The sequence below is a fragment of the Elephas maximus genome, chromosome 2 (genome assembly GCF_024166365.1).
Source record: "Elephas maximus indicus isolate mEleMax1 chromosome 2, mEleMax1 primary haplotype, whole genome shotgun sequence".
Lineage (NCBI taxonomy): Eukaryota > Metazoa > Chordata > Mammalia > Proboscidea > Elephantidae > Elephas > Elephas maximus.
The window spans coordinates 86,415,178-86,442,896 of NC_064820.1; the positions used below are offsets into that span (position 1 = coordinate 86,415,178).

The 27,719-nt window shown below is 38.9% G+C and overlaps 1 protein-coding gene across 1 annotated transcript in view; it reads right to left on the reverse strand.

The window, feature by feature from the left end:
* The window catches only part of ACOT12 (acyl-CoA thioesterase 12), a 78,159-nt gene that overhangs the window by 35,416 nt on the left and 15,024 nt on the right, over positions 1-27,719 (reverse strand). Inside the window, 4 exon segments of the mRNA XM_049867782.1 lie at positions 20,833-20,894; positions 20,896-20,963; positions 24,157-24,258; positions 25,882-25,942. Of these exon segments, the coding sequence (XP_049723739.1) occupies positions 20,833-20,894; positions 20,896-20,963; positions 24,157-24,258; positions 25,882-25,942 (293 nt within the window).

The following is a 27,719-nucleotide window of genomic DNA, read 5'->3' on the forward strand; positions in this document are numbered from 1 at the left end:
AACAAGTGAATCGATCAAGTACGTAACAATCTACGAACCCTGAACAACAAACACAGATTTAGAGACGGAAAAGGAAGAAATACAGGGAAGCAGCGATTGTTTTTGGAGCCTGGAGCCAGCGTCCCAGTCAGGTAACCTTTGGCGCCCGATTTAGGGCAGAGCCCAGGGAAGCTGATGGCACAAAAAAGGAGCCCAGCCCTACCCCTCTGAACTCACCCTGGGAGGGGACCCAGCTGGTTCCTGTGGGCGGCATGGCCACGCAGCTGGTGGGAGAAGTCCCCGGGAGACAGTGACTGGTCTTGGAGCTGGGAGAGCAGCGTCCCAGCCGGGGAATCGTGCTGCCGGGATTTTGACTGGGCGCTGGCACGGCACAAGCATGGAGAGCTGCTCCACTCCCCTGAACTAACCCCGGGATGGGGCCCAGCCGGTCCGCGGCGGTGGCGCGGCGACGCGGCTGGCGGGACGAGAAGTCCCTGGGAGGCAGCAACTGATTTTGGAGCCCAGCAGGGGAACCTTGACACTAGGATTTGGACTGGCAGCGGGTGGCTTCAGAGAGCCAGACCCCCGGGGGCAATCTCCACACAGCCAGCACACATAGGCGACATGCCCCGCGGGAATCTCAGATATAATAGTCATTCCAAGCAAGACAAGCAACTCTGGCTATATTCTGAGGTGCTACTCTCCTATCTCTCTGATCCCTCCCCCACCCTCCCCAGGCGGCTTCATTAACATTGGAATTGCCTGAGCCGGAGGGAGAACGGCTCCGGCTCCGCAGCGGCTTTGCTTTCCCCCTCTATTTTTTTTCTTTTGGTCTTTTCCTAACCCACTCTTTCAGCCTGAGAGAAGGAACAACAACAACAAAAAAAACCCAGGGACCAAAAATCCACCACTAATTGGACTAAAAACACAGAACCAGCTACAGCCAAGCATATATGATCCAAATCTCAGACTTTCATCCTTACAGGGAACAAAGTGGCAGTTATAATCCAAAGGCTATTCTGATAGGGATCTGACTGCATTTTTTTTTAGCGGATTTTCTGGAAAAACTAGTTTCCCAGTGATGGCTCGGAGACAGCAGTCCATATCAAACCACATAAAGAAGCAGACCATGACAGCTTCTCCGACCCCCCAAACAAAAGAATCAAAATCTTTCCCAAATGAAGATACAATCCTGGAATTATCAGATACAGAATAAAAAAAACTAATTTACAGAATGCTTCAAGACATCACAAACGAAATAAGGCAAACTGCAGAAAAAGCCAAGGAACACACTGATAAAACTGTTGAAGAACTCAAAAAGATTATTCAAGAACATAGTGGAAAAATTAATAAGTTGCAAGAATCCATAGAGAGACAGCATGTAGAAATCCAAAAGATTAACAATAAAATTACAGAATTAGACAATGCAATAGGAAGTCAGAGGAGCAGACTCAAGCAATTAGAATGCAGACTGGGACATCTGGAGGACCAGGGAATTAACACCAACATAGCTGAAAAAAAATCAGAGAAAAGAATTAAAAAAAATGAAGAAACCCTAAGAATCATGTGGGACTCTATCAAGAAGGATAACTTGTGTGTGATTGGAGTCCCAGAACAGGGAGGGAGGACAGAAAACACAGGGAAAATAGTTGAAGAACTCCTGACAGAAAACTTCCCTGACATCATGAAAGACGAAAGGATATCTATCCAAGATGCTCATCGAACCCCATTTAAGATTGATCCAAAAATAAAAACACCAAGACATATTATCATCAAACTCGCCAAAACCAAAGATAAAGAGAAAATTTTAAAAGCAGCCAGGGAGAAAAGAAAGGTTTCCTTCAAGGGAGAATCAATAAGAATAAGTTCAGACTACTCAGCAGAAACCATGCAGGCAAGAAGGCAATGGGATGACATATACAGAGCACTGAAGGAGAAAAACTGCCAGCCAAGGATCATATATCCAGCAAAACTCTCTCTGAAATATGAAGGCGAAATTAAGATATTTACATATAAACACAAGTTTAGAGAATTTGCAAAAACCAAACCAAAGCTACAAGAAATACTAAAGGATATTGTTTGGTCAGAAAACCAATAATATCAGATACCAGCACAACACAAGGTCACAAAACAGAACATCCTGATATCAACTCAAATAGGGAAAGCAACAAAACAAATTAAGATTAATTAAAAAAAAAAAATTCTCATAACAGGGAATCACGGAAGTCAATATGTAAAAGATCACAATAATCAAAAAGAGGGACTAAATAAAGGAGACATAGAACTGCCATATGGAGAGTGATACAAGGCGATATAGAACAATACAAGTTAGGTTTTTACTTAGAAAAATAGGGGTAAATAATAAGGTAACCACAAAGAGGTATAACAACTCCATAACTCAAGATAAAAGCCAAGAAAAGTGTAACGACTCAACAAACATAAAGTCAAACGCTACGAAAATGAGGATCTCACAATTTACTAAGAAAAACGCCTCAGCACAAAAAAGTATGTGGAAAAATGAAATTATTAACAACACACATAAAAAGGCATCAAAATGACAACACTAAACACTTATTTATCTATAATTACGCTGAATGTAAATGGACTAAGTGCACCAATAAAGAGACAGAGAGTCTCGGACTGGATAAAGAAACACGATCCGTCTATATGCTGCCTACAAGAGACACACCTTAGACTTAGAGACACAAACAAACTAAAACTCAAAGGATGGAAAAAAATATATCAAGCAAACAATAAGCAAAAAAGAAGAGGAGTAGCAATATTAATTTCTGACAAAATAGACTTTAGACTTAAATCCACCACAAAGGATAAAGAAGGACACTACATAATGATAAAAGGGACAATTGATCAGGAAGACATAACTATATTAAATATTTATGCACCCAATGACAGGACTGCAAGATACATAAATCAAATTTTAACGGAATTGAAAAGTGAGATAGACACCTCCACAATTATAGTAGGAGACTTCAACACACCACTTTCGGAGAAGGACAGGACATCCAGTAGGAAGCTCAGTAGAGACAAGGAAGACCTAATTACTACAATCAACCAACTTGACCTCATTGACTTATACAGAACTCTCCACCCAACTGCTGCAAAGGATACTTTTTTTTCTAGCGCTCATGGAACATTCTCTAGAATAGACCACATATTAGGTCATAAAACAAATCTTTGCAGAGTCCAAAACATCGAAATATTACAAAGCATCTTCTCAGACCACAAGGCAATAAAACTAGAAATCAATAACAGAAAAACTAGGGAAAAGAAATCAAATACTTGGAAACTGAACAATACCCTCCTGAAAAAAGACTGGGTTATAGCAGACATCAAGGAGGGAATAAGGAAATTCATAGAATGCAACGAGAATGAGAATACTTCCGATCAAAACCTCTGGGACACAGCAAAAGCAGTGCTCAGAGGCCAATTTATATCGACAAATGCACACATACAAAAAGAAGAAAGAGCCAAAATCAGAGAACTGTCCCTACAACTTGAACAAATAGAAAGTGAGCAACGAAAGAATCTATCAGGCACCAGAAGAAAACAAATAATAAAAATTAGAGCTGAACTAAATGAATTAGAGAACAGAAAAACAATTGAAAGAATTAACAAAGCCAAAAGCTGGTTCTTTGAAAAAATTAACATAATTGATAAACCATTGGCTAGACTGACTAAAGAAATACAGGAAAGGAAACAAATAACCCAAATAAGAAATGAGAAGGACCACATCACAACAGAACCAACTGAAATTAAAAGAATCATATCGGATTATTATGAAAAATTGTACTCTAACAAATTTGCAAACCTAGAAGAAATGGATGAATTCCTGGAAAAACACTACCTACCTAAACTAACACATTCAGAAGTAGAACAACTAAATAGACCCATAACAAAAAAAGAGATTGAAACGGTAATCAAAAAACTCCCAACAAAAAAAGCCCTGGCCCGGACGGCTTCACTGCAGAGTTCTACCAAACTTTCAGAGAAGAGTTAACACCACTACTACTAAATGTATTTCAAAGCATAGAAAATGACGGAATATTACCCAACTCATTCTATGAAGCCACCATCTCCCTGATACCAAAACCAGGTAAAGACATTACAAAAAAAGCAAATTACAGACCTATATCCCTCATGAACATAGATGCAAAAATCCTCAACAAAATTCTAGCCAATAGAATTCAACAACATATCAAAAAAATAATTCACCACGATCAAGTGGGATTTATACCAGGTATTCAAGGCTGGTTTAATATTAGAAAAACCATTAATGTCATCCATCACATAAATAAAACAAAAGACAAAAAACACATGATCTTATCAATTGATGCAGAAAAGGCATTTGACAAAGTCCAACACCAATTTATGATAAAATCTCTCACCAAAATAGGAATTGAAAGAAAATTCCTCAACATAATAAAGGGCATCTATGCAAAGCCAACAGCCAACATCACTCTAAATGGAGAGAACCTGAAAGCATTTCCCTTGAGAACGGGAACCAGACAAGGATGCCCTTTATCACCACTGTTATTCAACATCGTGCTAGAAGTCCTAGCCAGGGCAATTAGGCTAGACAAAGAAATAAAAGGCATCCGGATTGGCAAGGAGGAAGTAAAATTATCTCCATTTGCAGATGACATGATCTTATACACAGAAAACCCTAAGGAATCCTCCAGAAAACTATTGAAACTAATAGAAGAGTTTGGCAGAGTCTCAGTTTATAAAATAAACATACAAAAATCACTTGGATTCCTCTACATCAACAAAAAGAACACCAAAGAGGAAATAACCAAATCAATACCATTCACAGTAGCCCCCAAGAAGATAAAACACTTAGGAATAAATCTTACCAAGGATGTAAAAGACCTATACAAAGAAAACTACAAAGCTCTACTACAAGAAATTCAAAAGGATCTACTTAAGTGGAAAAACATACCTTGCTCATGGATAGGAAGACTTAACATAGTAAAAATGTCTATTCTACCAAAAGCCATCTATACATATAACGCACTTCCGATCCAAACTCCAATGTCATTTTTTAAGGTGATAGAGAAACAAATCACCAATTTCATATGGAAGGGAAAGAAGCCTCGGATAAGCAAAGCATTACTGAAAAAGAAGAAGAAAGTGGGAGGCCTCACTCTACCTGATTTCAGAAGCTATTATACAGCCACAGTAGTCAAAACAGCCTGGTACTGGTACAACAACAGGCACATAGACCAATGGAACAGAATTGAGACCCAGATATAAATCCATCCATGTATGAGCAGCTGATATTTGACAAAGGCCCAGTGTCAGTTAATTGGGGAAAAGATAGTCTTTTTAACAAATGGTGCTGGCATAACTGGATATCCATTTGCAAAAAAATGGAACAGGACCCATACCTCACACCATGCACAAAAATTAACTCCAAGTGGATCAAAGACCTAAACATAAAGACTAAAACGATAAAGATCGTTGAAGAAAAAATAGGGACAATGTTAGGAGCCCTAATACAAGGCATAAACAGAATACAAAACATTACCAAAAATGACGAAGAGAAACCAGATAACTGGGACCTCCTAAAAGTCAAACACCTATGCTCATCTAAAGACTTCACCAAAAGAGTAAAAAGACCACCTACAGACTGGGAAAGAATTTTCAGCTATGACATCTCTGACCAGTGCCTTATCTCTAAAATCTATATGATTCTGTTAAAACTCAACCACAAAAAGACAAACAACCCAATCAAGAAGTGGGCAAAGGATATGAACACGCACTTCACTAAAGAAGATATTCAGGCAGCTAACAGATACATGAGAAAATGCTCTCGATCATTAGCCATTAGAGAAATGCAAATTAAAACTACGATGAGATTCCATCTCACTCCAACAAGGCTGGCATAAATCCAAAAAACACAAAATAATAAATGTTGGAGAGGCTACGAAGAGATTGGAACTCTTATACACTGCTGGTGGGAATGTAAAATGGTACAACCACTTTGGAAATCTATCTGGCGTTATCTTAAACAGTTAGAAATAGAACTACCATAGAAACCAGAAATCCCACTCCTCGGAATATACCCTAGAGAAACAAGAGCCTTCACACAAACAGATATATGCACACCCATGTTTATTGCAGCTCTGTTTACAATAGCAAAAAGCTGGAAGCAACCAAGGTGTCCATCAGCGGATGAATGGTTAAATAAATTGTGGTATATTCACACAATGGAATACTAAGCATCAATAAAGAACAGTGACGAATCTGTGAAACATTTCATAACATGGAGGATCCTGGAAGGTATTATGCTGAGCGAAATTAGTCAGAGGCAAAAGGACAAATATTGTATAAGACCACTATTATAAGATCTTGAGAAATAGTAAAAACTGAGAAGAACACGTACTTTTGTGGTTACGAGGGGGGGAGGTAGGGAGGGAGGGAGAGGGTTTCTTACTGATTAATTAGTAGATAAGAACTGCTTTAGGTGAAGGGAAGGACAACACTCAATACATGGAAGGTCAGCTCAATTGGACTGGACCAAAAGCAAAGAAGTTTCCGGGATAAAATGAATGCTTCAAAGGTCAGCGGAGCAAGGGCGGGGGTTTGGGGACCGTGGTTTAAGGGGACTTCTAAGTCAATTGGCAAAATAATTCTATTATGAAAACATTCTGCATCCCACTTTGAAATGTGGCGTCTGGGGTCTTAAATGCTAACAAGCGGCCATCTAAGATGCATCAATTGGTCTCAACCCACCTGGATCAAAGGAGAATGAAGAACACCAAGGTCACACGATAACTAAGAGCCCAAGAGACAGAAAGGGCCACATGAACCAGAGACCTACATCATCCTGGGACCAGAAGAACTAGTTGGTGCCCGGCCACAATTGATGACTGCCCCGACAGGGAGCACAACAGAGAACCCCTGAGGGAGCAGGAGATCAGTGGGATGCAGACCCCAAATTCTCATAAAAAGACCATACTTAATGGTCTGACTGAGACTAGAGGAATCCCGGCGGCCATGGACCCCAGACCTTCTGTTGGCACAGGACAGGATCCATCCCCGAAGACAACTCATCAGACATGAAAGGGACTGGACAGTGGGTAGGAGAGAGATGCTGATGAAGAGTGAGCTAATTATATCAGGTGGACACTTGAGACTGTGTTGTCATCTCCTGTCTGGAGGGGGGATGGGAGGATAGAGAGAGTGGGAAGCTGGCCAAATTGTCATGAAAGGAGAGACTGGAAGGGCTGACTCATTAGGGGGAGAGCAAGTGGGAGTAAGGAGTAAGACGTATATAAACTTATATGTGACAGTCTGACATGATTTGTAAACATTCACTTGAAGCTCAATAAAAGTTAATAAAAAAAAAGCTAATATGAGATGGAGAGGTGAGAGGGATAGAAAGTGAAACAACAAGGTAAATATATTACACAAAGTAGCAATCAATTAAATATTTGGAATCAATGGTCTCTGAATGGCTTAAGTAAAAATTCCCCCTTCCTGGTGGTCTTGGGGAGCCCTGGTGGCCTTGGGGAGCCCTGCTGGCACAGTGGTTAAGAGCTCCACTGCTAATCAAAAGGTCAGCAGTTTGAGTCTACCAGCCACTCTTTGGAAATCTTATGGGGCATTTCTACCCTATCCTATAGGGTTCTTATGCATCAGAATTGACTCAATGGCAACAGCTTGGCTTTTTTTTTTTTTTTTTTTTTTGGTGGCCTTGGGCCCTCGTGGATGTGGGACCAGGCATCCTTATTTTACCAGCTTTGCTGAGGTGCATGAGCCCCAGACACACTGTTTAATTTTGTATTGTGTAACAGCCATTTGTGCCCATCTGTTCCCAATGAACAGAAAGAATCAAGGAGTAGACTGTATCAGAGTACCCTTGGATAAGCATGCCAGGTAAACTGGGGCAGGGGCAGCGTTCAGTGTTTTGGGTTATGAGAATGTTCCCCTCACCTGTGGAGACTTAGCTGCTGGGACAGTACAGTGTTGTGAAGCTTGGGGTAGTCCTTTCCCACAGGAAAACTTGTAAGAGTTATGGGCAGGGGGAATAAAAGCCTAAAATTGTTAAAAAAAAAAAAAAGACACTGATAATAAAAGGCAATAATAAAGAAAACTAAAAAAAAAAAAAAATGAGGCATTTGACATGTCAGAACTGATTTATGACGGTGTCAATTGAATGGGACCCCATCATAAGTCTGGGACTACCTGTATTGAATTTTGGGTTAATCATCCTCTTACTAATCATATTTTCTGTTTTATCTTGTGCCTATTTTGTTAAGTTATATTTTTTAAGGAATGTGTTCATGTCCTCTAAATTGTAAAATTAGTCGACAGAAAGTGTTTCATAATATTCCTTTATTAATCTTTTGATGGCTGTAGGATCTGTAGTGATAACTCCCTTTTCATTCCTAATATCAGTGGTTTGTTGTCTCTTTTATCTTTGAGTAGCTTAACTAGACATTTGTCAATATTGTTGATCGAATAACCAACTTTTGACTGTTAAATTTCTGATTAGTTTGTGTGTTTTCTATTTTTTAGTTTCTCTATTTCCTTTCTTCTTAGGTTTACTTTGTTCTTAAATCATAGATTTTAGACTTTTCTTCTTTACAAATATATGCATTTAAAGCTATACATATCTCTCCAAGCATTACTTTGTCTGGATCCCATAAATGTTAAATTTATTATCATTAAATTAAAAATATTTTTTAATTTCTCTTGTGATTTCTTCTTTTATTCCTGGGTTATTTAGAAATGTTCATTTAATTTCCAAGTATTTGGGGGTTTGCTAGACATCTTATTGTTATTGAAGTCAAATTCTATCAGTTTTCTTTTCTTTGAAAATGTTGTTTCACCTTTATTATTTTATAGGTTGGTAGTTTTTTTTTCCCCCCTCACTTTAAAAACATTGTTTCAACTGTTTTCTGGACCCCATTGTTACTGATGATAAAGCATCAATCTTTTAAAATATCATTTCTCTGTATGTAAAGTTTCATTTTACTCTGACTGCTTTTAAGATTTTCTCATTATCTTCAATTTTCAGCAGTTTGACTATAATAGGCCTAGATGTGGCCTCCTTGAAATACATTCTACTTAGGGTTCACCGAGATTCTTGAATCTGTAAATATATGCCTTTCACCAAATTTGGGAAATTTTCTGTTATTATTTCTCTAAAACTTGTTTTGCCCCATATTCTCTCTTCTCTTCTTTTGGAACTCAAATTACACACGTTAGCTCTTTTAATACTGTCCCAAAAGCCTTTCATTCCCAGGTCTTTTTTTTTTTTAATCATTATTTCCCCTTAATTCTTCGAGTTGTCAATTTCTTTTTATATAGCTTCAAGTTCACAGATTCATTCCTCTGTCTCCCTCTATTGTACTATTAAGCCCATCGAGTGAATTTTGTATTGAAATAATTTTTATGAAGTATTTTATTTATTGCATTTTTTGATAATAGAATTTTCAGTTAGTTCTTTTTTGTATTTCATATTTCTCTGCTAAGATTACCTATCCATTCATTAGGAGTATACTTTCTTTTACCTCCTTTAGTTATAGTGTTGTTGTGTGCTGTCAAGTTGATTCTGGCTCATGTTATAATAACTGCACTAAAATTGTTGTCCACTAATTCTAATATCTGGATCATCTGGGGGTTAAATAAACCAAAACAACAACAAAAAAAACCATTGCCATCAAGTCAGTTCTGACTCACAGAAGCCCTACACTACAGAGTAGAGTTGTCCCATAGGTTCTCCAAAGCTGTAATCTTTCTGGAAGCAGATTGCCACAGCTTTTTCCCCTGAAGCAGCTGGCAGGCTTGAAGCACCAACATTTTGGTTAGCAGCTGAGCATTATAACCACTACGCCACCAGGGCTCCTTATCTTGGGGTTAGTCACTATTGATTGTATTTCCTCATGAGAATGGACCACATTTTTGTGTTATTTCATATGTAAATTAAATTTGTATTACCTTATAAACAATATGAAAGTTATTGTGAAACTCTGGATTCTATTACGTTTCTCTGAAAATGTTTATGTTTCTGTTTTAGCAGGCAATTAAATTAAATGTTCTCAAAAGGCAAACACCATCTCATCGATAGCAGCTCAAATCTCAGGTCAGTTCTTTTAGGCTTAGCAGGGCTGCTTGGAATCTGCCCAACTGCCAATCTGTTTTAGGGTTCAGCCAGAGATTTGGGAAGCTTATACACAGAATTTTGGGCTCCCCTTTCTGGCTATCTCCTTATAGGATTATCCCTGTCACTTTTAAACAGCTGTCTTGTTTTAGATTTTTTTAGGCCAGAAGACATCAGGGTTTGTTTTAAATCAGTTTCAGCCACTCTACCCAATGCCAGCTGAGGCCTGCCTATAGGCTAAAAGCAAAAAAAAAAAAAAAAAAAATGAAATTCACCATATGCTGTTCTTTTCTTTGATGGGCTGACGTCCCTCCAGAATATTCCCCCTTTTGTAATCTTGTAGTGCTTTCAGATAGTTGTAATATTTTTGTTCAGACTTTCCAGTTGTTATCTGCAAATGGGTTGATCTAATAAAACCTTACAGACCACACCGGCATTGGAATTCTCTTGCTTTTCTTTATGGTTTTAGCCCTTATGTGTGCTTCCTTAAATGATATATTGATTTTGCCTGTTTTAGGCATTTATATAAGTGAAATCAAACTCAGTTTTTCTTCCATGGCTAACTTTTTTGTTCTACATCATAATTTTAAGATTTAGTAGTTAGTTTGTTTATTCATGTTCATTGCTATACATTATTGTAGTCCAGGAATATGCCACAAATTTATTTATCCATTCTCCTGTTGTACTATCTGTTCTAGGGCAGGCATTTTTATTGTCTCCAATTTGGAGTCACCAAAATGAATGCTGTTATGAGTATTTCTCTCTGTGTGTGTGTATTTCTTACTGTACATATGGAAGGGTTTCTCTAAGGTATACCTCTAGGAGTAAACCTGCCATGCAGTAAGTTATGTTGCTATTCAACTTTGCTTAGTAAAAAAGGTTGTACCGATTTACACTTCTGCCTGCTGTTTATGAGAGTTACCACTGAATCCCATTTTTGCCTAAACTTAGTATTATCAGACTCCTGAATTTTTTCCAATCTCATGAAAGTGAAATAGTATCTCATGGTGGGATTGTTCACATTTCCCTGATAAATCACGAGGTTCAAATCATCTGGGCGCAAGAGCACTGTACCACCAACACAGTGCCACTTCACACTAAATTTTACCTGGTCTATTTTACCCCAAACAGGCAAAGTGAATTTCAACCCTAAATCTGTGTAAGAATGTACCTGTGACTGAATTCTCAAAGGTAAAACAAAAGTAAAAATGTCACTTTAAGGACTAAGGTGTGCCCGACCCAAGCCATGGCATTTTCAATTGCCTCATTTGCATGCAAAAACTGGACAATGAATAACAAAGATTGAAGAAGAATTAATGCCTTTGAATTACGGTGTTGGCAAAGAATATTGAATATACCAAGGGCTGCCAAAAGAATGAACAAATCTGTCTTGGAAGAAGAACAACCAGAATGCTCATTAGAACAAGGATAGCGAGACTTCGTCTCTATACTTCGGACATGTTATCAGGAGGGACCAATACCTGGAGAAGGAAATCATGGTTGGTAAAGTAGAGGGTCAGTGAAAAAGAGCTCAAGCATAATGATTGTGAGGATTGCACAGGACCGGGCAGTGTTTCGTTCTGTTGTACATAAGGTTGCTATGAGTCAGAACCAACTTGCTGGCACCTAACAACAAAGTTAAATTTATTTGCTTACCCTTTCCACTGCTTTTGCTAGGTTATGTTCTATATGCATCTGGAACTAATAATGACTGAGATTTTTTTCAAGCTAAAATATCTTACACAAATGGTACTTTGCTATTCAAAATAAAATAATATAAATTGACTCTAAAATATATTAAATGAAAAAATTCAAAGCGCATAATTCTGTGGTAATATATTACCACTGTGAGCCAGTGCGTGTGTGTGTGTGTGTGTGTACATGCATGTAACAATGGTTGTCTCTAAAGATGAGAACTGGGTAACTGAAAGACACAGATAGTAGGAAAACTTACTTTTATACCTTTTGAATTTTTCACCTATATAAGTGACGGCACTGAGTTTTTTTAGTTTTTATATGTGTTATGGATTTGCATCCCCCAAAAATATGTGTCAACTTGGCTAGGTCATGATTGCCAGTGTTGTGTGATTGTCCACCATTTTGTCTTCTGATATGATTCCCCTATGTGTTGTAAACCCTGCCTCTCTGATGTTATCGAGGCAGGATTAGAAGCAGTTATGTTAATGAGGCAGGGCTCAATCTATAAGGTTAGGTTGTATATTGAGTTTATCTCTTTTGAGATATAAAATAGAGAAGCAAGCAGAGACACAGGGGGACCTCATACCACCAAGCAAGAAAAGCCAGGAGCAGCATGTCATTTGGACCTTGGGTCCCTGTACTGACAAGCTCCTAGACAAGGGGAAGGCTGATGACAAGGACTTTCACCCAGAATCAACAGAGAGAGAAAGCCTTCCCCTGGATTTGGCATCCTGAATTCAGGCTTCTAGCCTCCTAGGCTGTGAGAGAATAAATATCTCTTTGTTAAAGTCATCTACTGGTGGTATTTCTGTTACAGCAGTGAGATAGGCAGCCTCAGAGCTCAACACTTCAAGGAGACAAAGACAGCTTCAGAGCTGAGCACTTCTAAGAGACACCTGCTCTGCCTTATCCTTCTACACTGAGCAAAATAGGCTACATACTCTTCTGAAACTGTCCTTGAAAAGATGGCTATAGAAAGGGCCAGAAATTGTCCTTGACAAGATAACCTCAGAACAGCCATAGTGTGGGCCCCAACCTGTCTCAGCAAACCTTTCTATGCTATCTCAACACTTCAAGTGACCTATTTGCTTATTAAGTGCACAATACATATAAGCACTCCACCAGAGAATCAAACCCTTGTCTAGAGAAAATGCAGGATCATCCCCAAGCCCTGAGCACCTGCCTGAATGTCAATCCTGAATATTCATGATGAATTTGCATTTCCTTTTCTGCTCTCTGTAAAAACCCACCTCCCCAAGATGTCTGCAAGCAGTCTTGGAGACAGCAGCCCCGGTTGCTTCTTTCCTTGAACAATGAAATAAAGGCATCTTTCTGCTCTCCCACCTCAGCCCCTTGTTTATTGGCTGTCACAAGTTACATCGAGCAAAACCTGGGGTTTTTACCTGGCAACAGCAGCACTAGATAACTAAGACAGCATGTACTGCTTATTAAAAAATAATTATAAAATAAAAAATGTAAGAGAGTGCCTAATAATAATATGATAGACATTGTAAAGTCTCAAATATAAGGCAACTCCTTCCTCTCTGATTGCTAGCTTTAAAGAAAAAGCCAATTACTTTCTATTAAGGCATATATGGCATATGTTGTGATACGTAGAGGCATGTGCTAGGACAGGTCATACGTACACAAGCATCAGCTATGATATGTATGCAGAAGTGTAATGAGTATAGGTGACTTCAGTGCAGAAATACGCCTATTTGCAAGTAATTGCCAGCCAGTAAATAAATAGTACTTTCCTGGGTTCAGAGAGCAAGTCAGGCTAACAGCTCTGGCTTGGGTTAAGGATATAGTAAACAGATCTTGTCCTTTCTGTAGGCTTCCAGATAGGAGTAATTATTGCCCAGTGGTCAATTTCAACACTTGGACTTTGAATATTCTTAAAGTAACATGTCACAGTCCTGGTAGGACTACAGTAATTCATTCCATATTTCAGGTGAGAAACTTTGACCTGAATTGAGAATAATGCTTATAGGACCTGATTCCTTACTGAAAAGTTGTAATTAAAATGTCTCAAATCTCAATCTTATATGCTAAACTTCCAAACAATGACCCAGTGGTACGAGAGCATATCCCTCAGAAGTTTTGCCTTTACATTTCTGATATCGTCTTCTCTTTTCTTCTGCAAGTATATGATTTGGGTTCAGTTTTCACACCGTTCTAACAACATGCATTTCAATCATACAACATCTTGAAAAAGATTCCCTTTTTTACATCTGATATTACAACCAATGCAGAACCATGATTTTCTCAAAACCTGATTCAATAACAGAGATGATCTAGCTATCTTCCATTTCAACATATTGTCTAGTTTAAAGCAAATTCCATCACAGCTAAGGGACAGCTGGTAGACAAACCACACTCTATGACAATTTTATGTTTTGGGGTTTGGCTCTTACATTCTTTAAGAAAAGTTTTTTGAAGTTCTTAGTGATGCCTTTTATGGCATGGAAGTTAGTAAAATTTCTAAAAAGAAGATCGAATCAATGACATTAGGTGAAAAGTTGTTTTGTGGAAAGGAATGTAGAATCATCTATTTTAGTGCAGATTAGATAAAACAGATGATAAAAGCAGGCTTTAAAAAATCTACCAGACATGTAGATCTGATCTGGCCAACTGTCTAACAAACTAAAAATTAAAGTCATTTGCAATCATTTTACTTTTACATATGAATGATGGTAACACAAGCCTGTTATTAATTAATTCAAAACGTCTCTAGTATTCAAAGTACCTCTGGTGTTGTGGAGAGAGGGGTAGAAATTGCTACAGATTTTGTTTATTGATACAATCTGTACAACACCAGAGAAAGCAATTGCTGCCACCCAAGTTCACCTGGCTTGTGTTGCCCTTGACCGGGGAGTGAAGGAGGTTTAATCATCAGTCCAACCAATCTTTCCCAATACACGGACAATTGGGAGAGAGGTCACATTAGCAGAGATCGTCAATAAATTCCTTCCAAGAAAAATAAAGAACAAATTTCAAGTTCTTCAAGTACAGGTCTGACACCAATTATCTTTTCCTCCTATAATAAATCTCTCCTTCTGTAATGATTTTTGGCCCCTCAGGCTATAATTATGATCAAGTTTTTCCTAGCCTGTAAAACAATTCCCATTGACCTTGGGAGTCCCCTCTAGCTCCAGGCTGTTTCTTCCATCCTTCACAGCCAGGTTCCTTGAAAGTACAGCCTTCAACTGTTGCCCCCAACGCTTCCTGTCAAAGGAGGCCTCTCAATAACAGTAACACTTTGCATTCCTGCCATTGTTCTAAGTGATCTATCTGTGTTACTAATTTATTTAATCCTCACCTAAACCTATTAAATAGATACCATCATTCCCATTTTACAGTTCTGTTTTTATTTAAATTTTTAAATAAAAATTTTAAAATTAATTTTAAAAATAGCAAATATTTTTAAAGTTGCATTAAACACAAAAATGTTTTTAAAAAGCCTAGTGTTAAGAGTGTTTAATTTGGCCATGTGACCATGACATAGAGCTATTTCCCATCCTCTTTATTCCACTTACTAGTACGGGCTCATCAGAATGTTTTGCTTTCCATACTCAATTTATTGTACTCATGTTAGTGGGACCCCACTCTTGCCAGCATCACCAATAACTTCCCTATCCAGTGGACAGTTTATATTCCTCATTTACTGGAACACAGTTGACTACTCATGTCTTCTTGTAACGCTACTCCCTTGGCTCTCTGATTCCCCTTGTGTCTCACTGACTAGTACCTCCAGGTTTCCCATGTAGATTCATCCTCCTCTTCTGATTTCTTAGATGCCAGTGTTCCTTGGGTTCCATCCTTGAACCACACCCTTGTCACTCATGAGCTTTCCCTGGGTGGTTGCCATGTGCCATTCTGGTTTGAATTACCATCTGTAAGCTGCTGTCTCTTCCTTTTTGTTGTTCCATAGGCACTTGACTCCATATGCCTAAAACTGAACTCCTTATACTCTCCATCAAAATTGCCCCTATGGAAAGATTAGTCCAAAAGAATAATGAACTGCAAGTACCACAGCCTCCACCAAACTGAGTCCAGTACAACTAGATGGTGCCTCGCTACCACCATCGACTGCTCTGACAAGGATCACAATAGAGGGTCCTGGATAGAGCTAGAGAAAAATGTGGAACAAAATTCTAACTCACACACACACACAAAAAGACGACACTTACTGGTCTGAGAGAGACTGGAGAGACCCTGAGAGTATGGCCCCTGGACACTCTTACAGCTCAGTACTGAGGTCAATCCTAGGGTTCAATCTTCAGCCAAAGATTAGACAGGCCCATAAAACAAAATGATACTAAATGGGCACACCAGCCCAGCGGCAAGGACAAGAGGGCAGGAGGGGAAAGAAAGCTGGTAATAGGGATCCCAAGGTCGAGAAGGGGAGAGTGTTGACAAGTCATGTGGTTGGCAACCAACGTCACAAAATAATATGTGTATTAATTGTTTAATGAGAAACTAGTTTGCTCTGTAAACCTTCATCTAAAGTACAATAAATAAAAATATCACCCCTCTGTCTGCCCCTCATATTCATTATCTCTGTTTATGGTATCATCATTCAAACCTGAAAGGTACACAAACTCCTCCTTCTCCACCCCTCACATCCAATCAGTGACCTTATTCTGTCGATTTTACCTCCTATATATTTTTGTGTGCGTCAGGTTTGTATCCTTTCACCATACTCATTCAATCTGTGTGCTGAGCAAATAATACAAGAGGCTGGACTATATGAAGAAACATGTGGTATCAGGATTGGAGGAGGATTCATTAACAACCTGCATTATGCAGATGACACAATCTTGCTTGCTGAAAGTGAAGAGGACTTGAAGCACTTACGGATGAAGATCAAAGACCACAGCCTTCAGCATGGATGACACCTCAACATAAAGAAAACAAAAATCCTCACAACTGGACGAACGAACAACATATGTTGAAGGGAGAGAAGACTGAAATTGTCATGGATTTCATTTTACTTGGATGCACAATTGACACCCATGGAAGCAGTAGTCAAGAAATCAAAAGATGAGTTGCATTGGGCAAATCTGCTGCAAAAGACCTCTTTAAAGTGTTCAGAAGCAGAGAGGTCATCTTGAAGACTAAGGTGTGCTTGACCTAAGCCAAGGTGTTTTCAATTGCCTCACATGCATGCAAAAGCTGGATAATTAATAAGGAAGACCGAAGGAGAATTGATGTCTTTGAATTGTGTTGGTGAAGAATACTAAATACACAATGGACTGCCAAAAAAGAACAAGTCTGTCTTGGAAGAAATACAACCAGAATGCTCCTTAGAAGCAAGGATGGAAAGACTAAGTCTCACATAGTTTGGCCATGTCATCACGAAGGATTAAACCCAAACCCAGTGCCGTCGAGTCGATTCTGAGTCCCCGGAAAAGGACATCAAGCTTGGTAAAATAGAGGGTCAGCGAAAAAGAAGAAGACCCTCAATGAGATGGATTGACACAGTGGCTGCAACAATGGGCTCAAGCATAACAACAATTGTGGGGATGGCACGGGACCAGGTAGTGTTTCATTCTGCTGTACACAGGGTCACTATGAGTCATAACCGACTCACCGGCACCTAACAACAGCAACAACAACAATATGTGATTTTGACTCTTTCCCTCTTCTCTCTCTCCACTACCATTGTCCAGTTCAGGCACTCCTTGCCACTTGCCTGGTCTCCCTCCATTTAGTATTCCCTGGGGGGCTATCCTATGGCCAGAGTGATCACGTTGGGTGTAAACCTAATCATGCAACGACTGTTCTCAAAGCCTTTCAGTGGCTCCCATTAAGGACAGAAGGAAGGCCAAGTGTCTTAACATGACCTAAGAGAACCTTCACCACACTGTCCTTTCTTTTTCATCTCTCGCCTTCTTCCATCTTGAACTTCCTCTCTAGTAATACTCTTGTGATGGTGGTTCCCTACACACAGCAGTCCTTTGTAGTATTTACATGCAAATAACCCAAAACTTCTACTTTTGTTTGCCAACCTAGCCCTCCCCCAGAGGTATTTTCTATGCCAATTTTTTAAAATTGTTTCTGTAAGAAAAAATTAGTATAGTGTGCTTAAGAAAATACCTGGTGGGGAGGAGGAGGTTGTGGTTGGCAAACAAAGTAAAAGGCCTGCGCTATTTGTGTAAAAATATACAGTACAGTTCTACTCTGACACATATGGGGTCACCATGGGTCAGCATTGACTCGATGGCACATGGTTTTATGGGTTAATGTATCTATCTCTGGCACTAGACTACAAGTTACTCAACAGCAAAGACTCTGCTTTTTCATCTTTGTACCTCTTGCTTGGAGGATATAGTTCATGGCACACTGTAGATTTTTGTGTATTCTCTTCCTCCTTCCTCTCTTCACATTCGTATTTATTGGGCAGAACTAAATAGTCAATGTAGTATTCTTTCTTTCCTCTGCTAAGAGGAAAGCAGCCCATCCATCTATATGATTTTAAATGATCTTATCCACAATCACACATGCACTTCATCCAGCAAGCAGTGGACTAACCTGACCAGCACCTCAGTTTGCATAGACCACCATCTTTCTAGTGGCAACAGCTAGAATTGTAGGTTAAGAGGGTGGAGAATTATCCTAGGATATATGACTATGTGAATGATATCTGGGAGAAGATGGAAGTACATTCTTGCAAGGATCTCTGGGTAAATATGCATTGATTTAAAAAAAAAAAAAAAGTTTTCTGACATTACCAACCAGGGTTCTGGTTGTTTAGTAGCTTATTTCTACTTCCTGCTTACAAAGTCAGATAGTGTAATTTCAATGAGGAGAGAAGGTTTTCTTTTTAAAGGCAATTATGAAGAAAGGAAGGACAGTGAAGACAGGATAATTGCACATACTTATTAATAGCCATGTTAAAGGCCTGAGTTTTCCTAAGATATCCCTAGTTATACATAGTAAGGGTTTGAGCATTAATAAGTATTTTGTCTGTCATTTCATTTCTTTCCTGGGATTTTAGGAGTGCAGAGAAAGCAGGATGCATTTGGAATTGATTGCTTTCTTGAGTTTTGTTTTTTATTAATGCTTGTCTTGTCTACCTTAGAGTTGTTCTCATGGTTCAACTATCTCGTTACTTCAGCAAAATGCATTTTAAATACATTTTGGTACATGGAACATCTTTGCTAAAGGAGACTCACTCTTCTCAAAACAGTCATTTAATGATGCAGAAGTCTTCATTTCCTTACACATTTCTTGGTAATGGGTATGTTCTTTTAAAAGGTCAGCAATGCACAGATGCGTCTTGAAACTTTTTTTTTTTCCCAATTTAGAGGTCTTCTGTGGGGCTGTCCCAGGATAAAGATGCTGTCACCCGGGGCAAAATAAAACTTACACATTTCCATCACCCCTGCTTCTGCCTTTCCTCTTTTCTCTGTCTTTGTGTATTCTCTTCTTCCTTCCCCCCTTTTCATATTCTTACTCTGGTCCTTTCTTGTCTTCTGCTTTCCTTCTTCTTCTTCCTGTGTCTTCTCTTGGAGCTGTTATGGATTGATTTGGGTCCTCCAAAAAGATGTGTTGAAGTCCTAACTCCTATACCTGCAAATGTGGCCTGATTTGGAAATACGATCTTTGAAGATGTTAAGATCAGTTAAGTTAACATGAGATCATGCCAGAGTAGGGTGGACCCAAATCCCATCTGAGTGGTATCCTTATAAATGAGCAGAGGAGACACAGAGAGGCAGACAGAGAGCGATGATATCCATGTGCAAGCCAAGTGACACTTGGAGCTTCCAGAATCTGAGAGAAATGAGGACGGCTCTTCCCCTAGAGCATTCAGAGAGAATATGGCCCTGAGGACATCCTGAATTCAGGTTACTAGCCTCCAGAAGTATGCGACAGTAAACTTCTGTTATTTAAGGCCAGAAGCTCTGGGAAAGGAACACAGAAGTTACAAAGAGTGAAACCTTCTGTGAGCCTCCGTGTCCTGGCAATGGTGAGTAAGGGGGGGCTTGGCTGGATCACTCTGCTTCCTCCTCTCACCTGCCTCTTGTCTACCATAAGTCACTGCCCCTGGGCTGCAGGAGTCCAGGTAAGACAAAAAAGAAGAACAAGGCCCCTGCCCTTCACTGCCATTCTGGCTCCTTTAGGCATCAAAGAGCCAGGCAAAACACTGCCAAAGAATGAAGAAACTTTGGGACATAAAAATCCATGTTATTATGGAAAGAGCCAAGAAACGGGAGTATAATATTTTATCTTCCATTCATTTCTCATACGATCTTTAGCAATTTCTTCATTTTTTGAAGTTTCAGTTCCCCCATCTGCTGAGATTATTATGCAGCTCATAGGAAATAAGGGGCTCTGGTGACACAGTGGTTAAGAGCTATGACTGCTAACCAAAAGGTCAGTAGTTCAAATCCACCAGCTACTCCTTGGAAACCTTATGGGACAGTTCCACTCTGTCCTATAGGGTTGCTATGATGGATGAGAAACTGCTTAGTAAACTGAGAACCTGTTGCCTTCGAGTCAGTTCCAACTCGTGGTGACCCCACATGTTTCAGAGTAAAACTGCACTCCATAGGGTTTTCAATGGCTGTAATCTTATGAAAGTAGATGCCAGGCTTTTCTTCCATGGCACCACTAGGTAGATTTGAACCACCAACCTTTTGGTTAGCAGCCCAGTGCAAACTATTTGCTCCACCTAGAGGCCTAGTAAACTATGAAGTACCATATAAATGTATGACATTGTTACCAATCCTTCATTCCTCAATAATTGACCACACACTGTTACCAATAAGGACTGCCTGATCCCTCTCGCCCTAATTCTCCTCTTCTTCCCTGGAGATGCTCCAATTTAAATAGGCCTTAAGTTGTATTCTGAATGGCCATCTCATCCTTTTCCAGCCACTGGGATTGTTGGAAAAGATATCTAGCATTACCAGGACTATATGATAATAATGAGGTGAAAATAAGTGTGCCTTACAAAGGACCCTTTTGCTTGTCACAGTCATATAATTAAAGTTCCTATAAGTAGATTTACTGACTATCGAACGTGCTACTTTCCTTCTTTAAGCTGTTAAAGGTACGCTCATGTTGTAGTCGAACTTCTCTCAGTGGCCAGATTGTGCTCCAGGTGATCTTGTTCAGTCAAAAGCATGACTGGTTTTAACTGAACCTAGAGAAAGAAAAAAACATTCATCTCGTACTGCCTTGTTAAATTCTAAAATCACAACACGAGTTTTGCAAAAACAAAATGAAATAGGCCATATTTTCCCCAATTCAAAGTAAATAGAACATTAATGAGTGTTTTCACACACATATTATTTTGACTAAAATTTTTGCCTTAAAATATTTTTTAAACTAACAAAATCAAATGGGTTGAATTAGTGAAAACACTGTGTAACTATGCTGTTTCTTCACGGAGTAAGAGATATGCTTTCAAAAGTTTTCCAAATATTCATTTTTCCTGATTTAAAAATTTCCCACAGAACTACAAAATAAGAAATTCTTCAAATAAATGAGTGAGGTGAGAGACCACGCTGAATTCCTATTAAGTGTTTTTTACCTTTTGCAAAATTAGGACATCGAAGGTAGGGAAAAAGATGTTCACTAGAGAAAGTGATCATGTACCAAGAGGTTCCCATTTTTGGAAATCTCATCTCATGGTGAAAGCATGATTTAATAAGAAAACTGAAAGGATCGATATGTCAGAATAAAGCTTAAACTTGCTTCCGCTATACTGGAAATATGATGCAACAGAACCAAGAGCTCGTGTTCCTATCAACTCCTTCTTTGCTGAGCCTGAGTGTGTAAGAAGAGTTACCTTCCAGCTGGACAGCTGGACACGGGAACCTCTAGGCTGATTTCCAGGACACGTAAAGCCTGCTACTGACCCAAGATAAGGGTGAGATAAGGTAGTGATTTATATTACGCTGTTAAAGTCCAAAACCAAGCTGGAGATGCTCTGTACTGTTGCTGTCAGGTGCCCTTGAGTTGGTGCTGACTCATGGCGACCTTATGTATAATAGAACAAAACATTGCCCAGTTTCTGTGCCATCTTCATAATCATTGCTCAGTTTGAGCCCACTGTTGCTGCCACTGTGTCAGTCCATCTTGTTGAGGGTCTCCCTTTTTTCCACTAACCCTCTACTTTACCAAGCATAATGTCCTTCTTTAGCAGTTAGTCCCTCCTGATGATGTGTCCAAAGTAAGCGAGATGAAATCTCGCCATCCTTGCTTCTAAACCGTTTAGGAGTGTATAGGTTGATGGTTTGCACTGATTTAACTGTTTACACAGCCTGGTTTTAGTTATATGACCAGTGGGATATAAGGGACCGGGTGGTAAATTTGTGCCTTGGCTCTCCAGTAACCAACTCATAGCGACCCTATAGGACAGAGTAGAACTGCCCCATAGGGTTTCCAAGAAGTGGCTGGTGGATTCAAACTGCTGAACTTTTGGTTGGCAGTCAAGCTCTTAAGCAACCTCACATGTATCTTGGTGGTCCATAATCCACAGAAAAAGTGCATCTTGCGTAACAAAATGACCCTGTGTGCTATGCTATGCCTGGGGGTCTGGAACCTCTCTGATGTTTGCCTGTACTCTCTTTTTCCTACTGTAATGTTACTAAAGGCTTGTGTGAGCATGCCTGATGGAGTCTTGTGAGCCCTTTCAATTATCTGATCCTGTGCAATTGTTGAGCTAGGCCTAGTTAATCATTGCCGATTTCATCCTGGGAAATGCACTTTGGCCAGAAATCCAGGTCAGCCTGTAGGCTCAAACCAAACCACTGATTTTTCATGGTTCTTTTCATGATGTGCTAATGAACAAAAATGTTACCAACTGGAAAATAAGTTTATCTGGGAAAGCTGTTCCACAATTAACATTATCTGGACCAACCAATTATGGCAGGGCTGTAAGGTACCTGACTTCCCAGAAATGCCTTCGAAAAACAATTCTTCAGGCTCAGCAGACATTGGACTGAAGTGTAACTATTATATTCTCATCCCACCAGTCCCTGAAGTCAGAGTGGTCTAAGGTTGGTGGGGGAAAGTGATGACCCTCTTTTCTCCTCCATCTGAAGAAATGGGACAGCAGGTTGCTATTCCATTCTGTTACTTTCTCTCAGATATTTCTTTCTAATACAGGAACTTGGCACTCACCCCCTTACCCTGTCATTCCAAGGATTTAGAGGTTGTTTGGTATTCCAGGGAAATTCCAAGAAAAGCAGAATGGTTGGTAAGACCTATCTCAATGCCTTAGATTTTAATATACATAATACTCCTTGAGGTGCTTTGCCAGAGTATACATTCTGAGCTTCTATAGCCGTGATTCTAATTCTGTAGGCCTGAAGTACAGCTCAGAAAGCTGCATTTTTAATGATATATTAGCTGATATCTATGAACTTCGGTTTGAAAAATATTGCCTGTGGGTAATATAAACTTGCCTTGGAGCCTTTGTGATGTTAGGCAGAGAATGGGAGTAGTGCTCCAGTGAACAAAACTCTGCAGGGATACCTGCCACCGTGGCACCACGGTGGCTAACTCAGCCTAGCCCATCTCTGTGCCTCCCAGCCTAAGGGAATAAGAGCAGGTGAGTGAGGCTCTGCTGTTACCTCTCTTGGATGCAGTGGAAATACTGCTTTGTCCCAGTTCTACAGCTGGAGGCAATCACAGGGAGAAATACTCCTTTTCCCTTCAAAGGGAAGCTAGGAGAGGTACTGTGCTTACATCTGGAGGGAGTCTTGGATGGAAAGATTTAAATTCTAAATGAATTCTTACATTAAAAAATGTTTATTCCCAATGGAATCCAGGTAAGCCTGTGGGACACTCATATTAGCCCATGTATTTTTTTAAGGGTGTTTTTAACCCATATACCTTGAAGCTTATTTTTAAACTTTAACAACTCAACAACTTTGACATTTTTCCTTCAGGTATTAAAAGAAAGAAAGAAAGAAAAGTGCTTGCTAAATTGCTCTTCCTTTTTTTTAAAATTAAAAAAAGACAAAACTAAATTAAATTTTGCGTTATATAACCACAAAAAGAGAACAAAACCAGTGAGCAATATTTTGAGAACCTGATATGACCTTCAGATCATTTAAAATACAGCATTTTTCCCTCTTTCACAACTGGCTACATTTTCTTTTCTTTAAAATAGAGAGCTCATAATACTGCAATGTTACTATGGAATGTTAACTTTTAAGAAAAATATTGGTGAATAACAAATCTCAGGAAAGTACATCTCATGGTAAGAAGAAATGTCTATTTTTCCATAATAACCTGAGAAAAAAATTTTTTTTTTTTTAATCTGAAGCAATTGCTAGTATGCCCCTGAATTACATACTAAATACCTCTTCATACAGACAATTTACCTTTTCTTTTCCAACTGGTTTGGCTACAAACGTAGAGAAAGCCACACTAACAAGTTTCTCAATGCCAGTGAACACGTCCTGTATTTTGACCGCGATAATGATCTAAAGTGAAAACAAAAATAAATACATAAACTTTCAACCACCCAGATACAGATTCAATTGTAGCATCCAAAATTCAATTATTCACTTTACCGTTCTTTTCTTTCATTTTTAAAAATGAAACCAGTATTTTATCTTTAAGCAACGCTCTTTGTTCACTGATGTTCTATAAAATTAAACAATAACTATTTTTCTGATTATAGAAAATATATTTACTATAAATTTTTTTTAAATATATAAAAATAGGTAAGTGATAAAAATGGAATCAGAATACTCAGAGTAAATATTATCAGTAATTATTCTACCACCCAGGGATAATCATTATTAACCTTTAGATAAATTTCCTTTTTCTGAAAGAAAAAAAAAAGAAATACACACACACACATAAATATATAATTGTCATACTGCATATTATATTCAAGGGGCCCTAGTGGAGCAAATGTTTAAGTGCTCCGCTGCTAGCTGAAAGATTGGAGGTTCGATCCCGCCCAGTGGCTTCACCACAGAAGGACTTGGTGATCTGCTTCCATAAAGATTGCATCCAAGAAAATTCTATGGGAAAATTCTACTGTCACATAGGTCACTATGAATTGAAATCGACCCTACAGTGCCTAACGACAATGACAATACTCTATTTACAGTTTTGTATTCTGATTTTCAAAAATTTGGCATTATGTTAAGAGCGCTTTCTAATTCCATTACTAGTGAATAAAGGAAAAGGGACTTTTATCTGTTTGAGATGAATATAAAAGAGAATGTGAGTCCCTGAGGAGAGAGGTCAAGCCCCCAGGCTACCTTGTGGCAAAGGGCACAGAGCCCCACAGTTGGGAAATCAGGGTCTGGAAGCACCATTACAACTGTCACTGACAGAGCCGAGCTTTCACAAACATTTCCTTCCTGACTTCTCTAAATGTTTGGTATTCTGTTTATTTGGATACTGGGTGAAACGGACTAACACATAGTAAAGTCATAGGTATGGTAGTGATTGCCAAAATAGTCCTTACAAGGCTTGTGTGCCCAAAACATCAAAGGGACTGCTACTAACCAATCCAGAAATTGTCCTGTGGGATCCAGCAACTCTCATCCTACTAATTTAACCTGGATAAAAAAATAGAGACTCCAAAAGCCCCAGAGAATGTTGTATTCACAACTATGGTAAAGGAAGGAAAGTCAAGTGGATTCAGAAGAAAAATCATCTAAACTTACCTTCTTACCAATCGGTTACTCAGAAAACTACTAAACCACGGGGCTAGTTTCCACTGGGAGGTGAGGGAATGGAGAACAAGTAGAGCCAGAGTAATAGTTGTTGTGAGTTGCCATCAAGCAGGAATAACTGAGAAAGAAAACCCATACCTTGCAAAGAACGAAGAAAGTGCCCTTCTCCTTTGTATGTTTACTTTCTGTGTGTTCTTCTATATAAAGAATACTGCATTCTATTGCATTACATTTTAGAACAACGGTTGGCTGGGAAACACCAGCTTCTTATTATTTGTCTGTGAGCCTGACTACAGATTCAAGGGCCCCATGAAATTTTAATTTCATATATTATCTCAGGCCTCCTACTCCTCCCTCTGCAGTGAAGAGAAAAGCACTAATAGGTAGAAGTAAGGAAAGGGTGCCTCTTACCTCCATGCTTGTGATGAATGCTCTAGTAACTTTTGCTTTGATGGTTATAACTTGTCCAACTCTAGTTAAAAAAAAAAAAAAAAGACTATCTCAGTAATCCTAGTAAATTTCATTTCAGACTTAAAGATTTACTCAAATGCATGTCCTATAGAATAGTTCCAGCTGACCATGCTGATGACGTCCATGCTTGGAAAATTCATTTTAATAATAACAGAAAAAGACAACGCTAACAAACAGATGCTGATCATTGTAAACTACACTAAGGGTTTCATACATTAGTTCACTCCCTCTATTTAAACAGAAAAAAGAGTCTTTTCAAAGATAGGATGCAACTTGATTTCCAAGTCTTCAATAGATACTTTGACTAAATAGCAATGTTTCTTTAAACCCAAAAAACCAAACTCTTTGCTGTCAGTCAATTTTGACTCACAGTGACCCTACAGGACAGAGCAGAACTTCCCCAACAGGGTTTCCAAGGAGTAGCTGGTGGATTCATGCAGCCAGCCTTTTGGGTAGCAACTGTAGCTCTTAACCACAGTGCTACAAGGGCTCCATTAAGAGATGTTAAAACAAACAAATAAACTCATACAATTGATATTTATTTTAAAATTTTAGCTAAAATAAGTAAATAAAGGAATAAACATAAAAACAAACAAGCAAGCAAACTGACCAGCTTTATTAGGTTTACATGGGCCCTTGATGTTACTAGATGATCAATTTACTCCCCATTATTGGAACTCTGATCATGTGACCCAGAATTGTTCCTTCTCTGTTCAAGCCCCTCACCCATTTCTGATACCTCCACCTCAACAAAATGTAAGAATGCCTCCAATATCAGGCACCTTGATTTTTCTCCCATAATTTCAAAGTCAAGCTAACCCTTCATTGTTCTTTTCCTCATCCTTTTGTTTCAGGGGAAAAAAGATCTCTTCAAGACCTAACCTCTTTCTTTACCTGTGTCCTTGATCCCATCCTCCCCCTTTCCCTCTTCCACTATCAGCCTTGCTCTGTCACCTCCTTCCTCTTTTGTACCTTCAGCCTTTCCCTATTAGGTGACTCCATATCAAGCTATGAAAATGTTCTCCTCTTTCTGAAAATCTTTCTCTCAAACCTATTTTTCTCTCAAGATCTTTTCTCTTTCATATTCAAACTTACTGAAAGAAGTTTATTTTTGTAATTCATACATTGATTCTCCAGTCAAAATGTAACTTTCAACCACCCCATAGAAATGAGTTTATATTTCCCCCTAGGCATGTATTTCAATCATGCTTTCCATTTTGATAAGTGTGTGTTTGACTCTTGCCAGCCTGAGTGGCCGCCATCCTCAGGAATTGTGTCACACTCACCCAAATAGCCTATGGAGCCTAGAGTAGTAGTTTTTGCATAAGCAACAGATGTTTGTGAACTTCAGAAAGAGAAATATCTGATATAACTTAACTTAGTGATTTCTGTATGTAACTTCCAATTTTTTTTTTTTTTTCTATTGGTACAGGTCTCATAAAAAATACAAGAAGTTCCCCATCCCTGATTTTAATGACCACAAATCCTTTCTGATAACGCAAACATAAAATGGTACAAAATGGCAAAAGCACGTTTTATTGATGAGGTTACTATTTAAGTCAAAGCTACAAAATTTGATATTGGAAAGGGCATACTAGATGTTTTATCATTATACTGTTAATATTCATATATCTAATTTACTGTTGTTACTGTTGGGTGCAATGATCTCGCCATCTTCACTTCTATGGAACATTCTGGATCTGCTTCTTCCAAGACAGATTTGTTCATTCTTCTGGCAGTCCACAGTATATTCAATATTCTTCACCAACACCGTAATT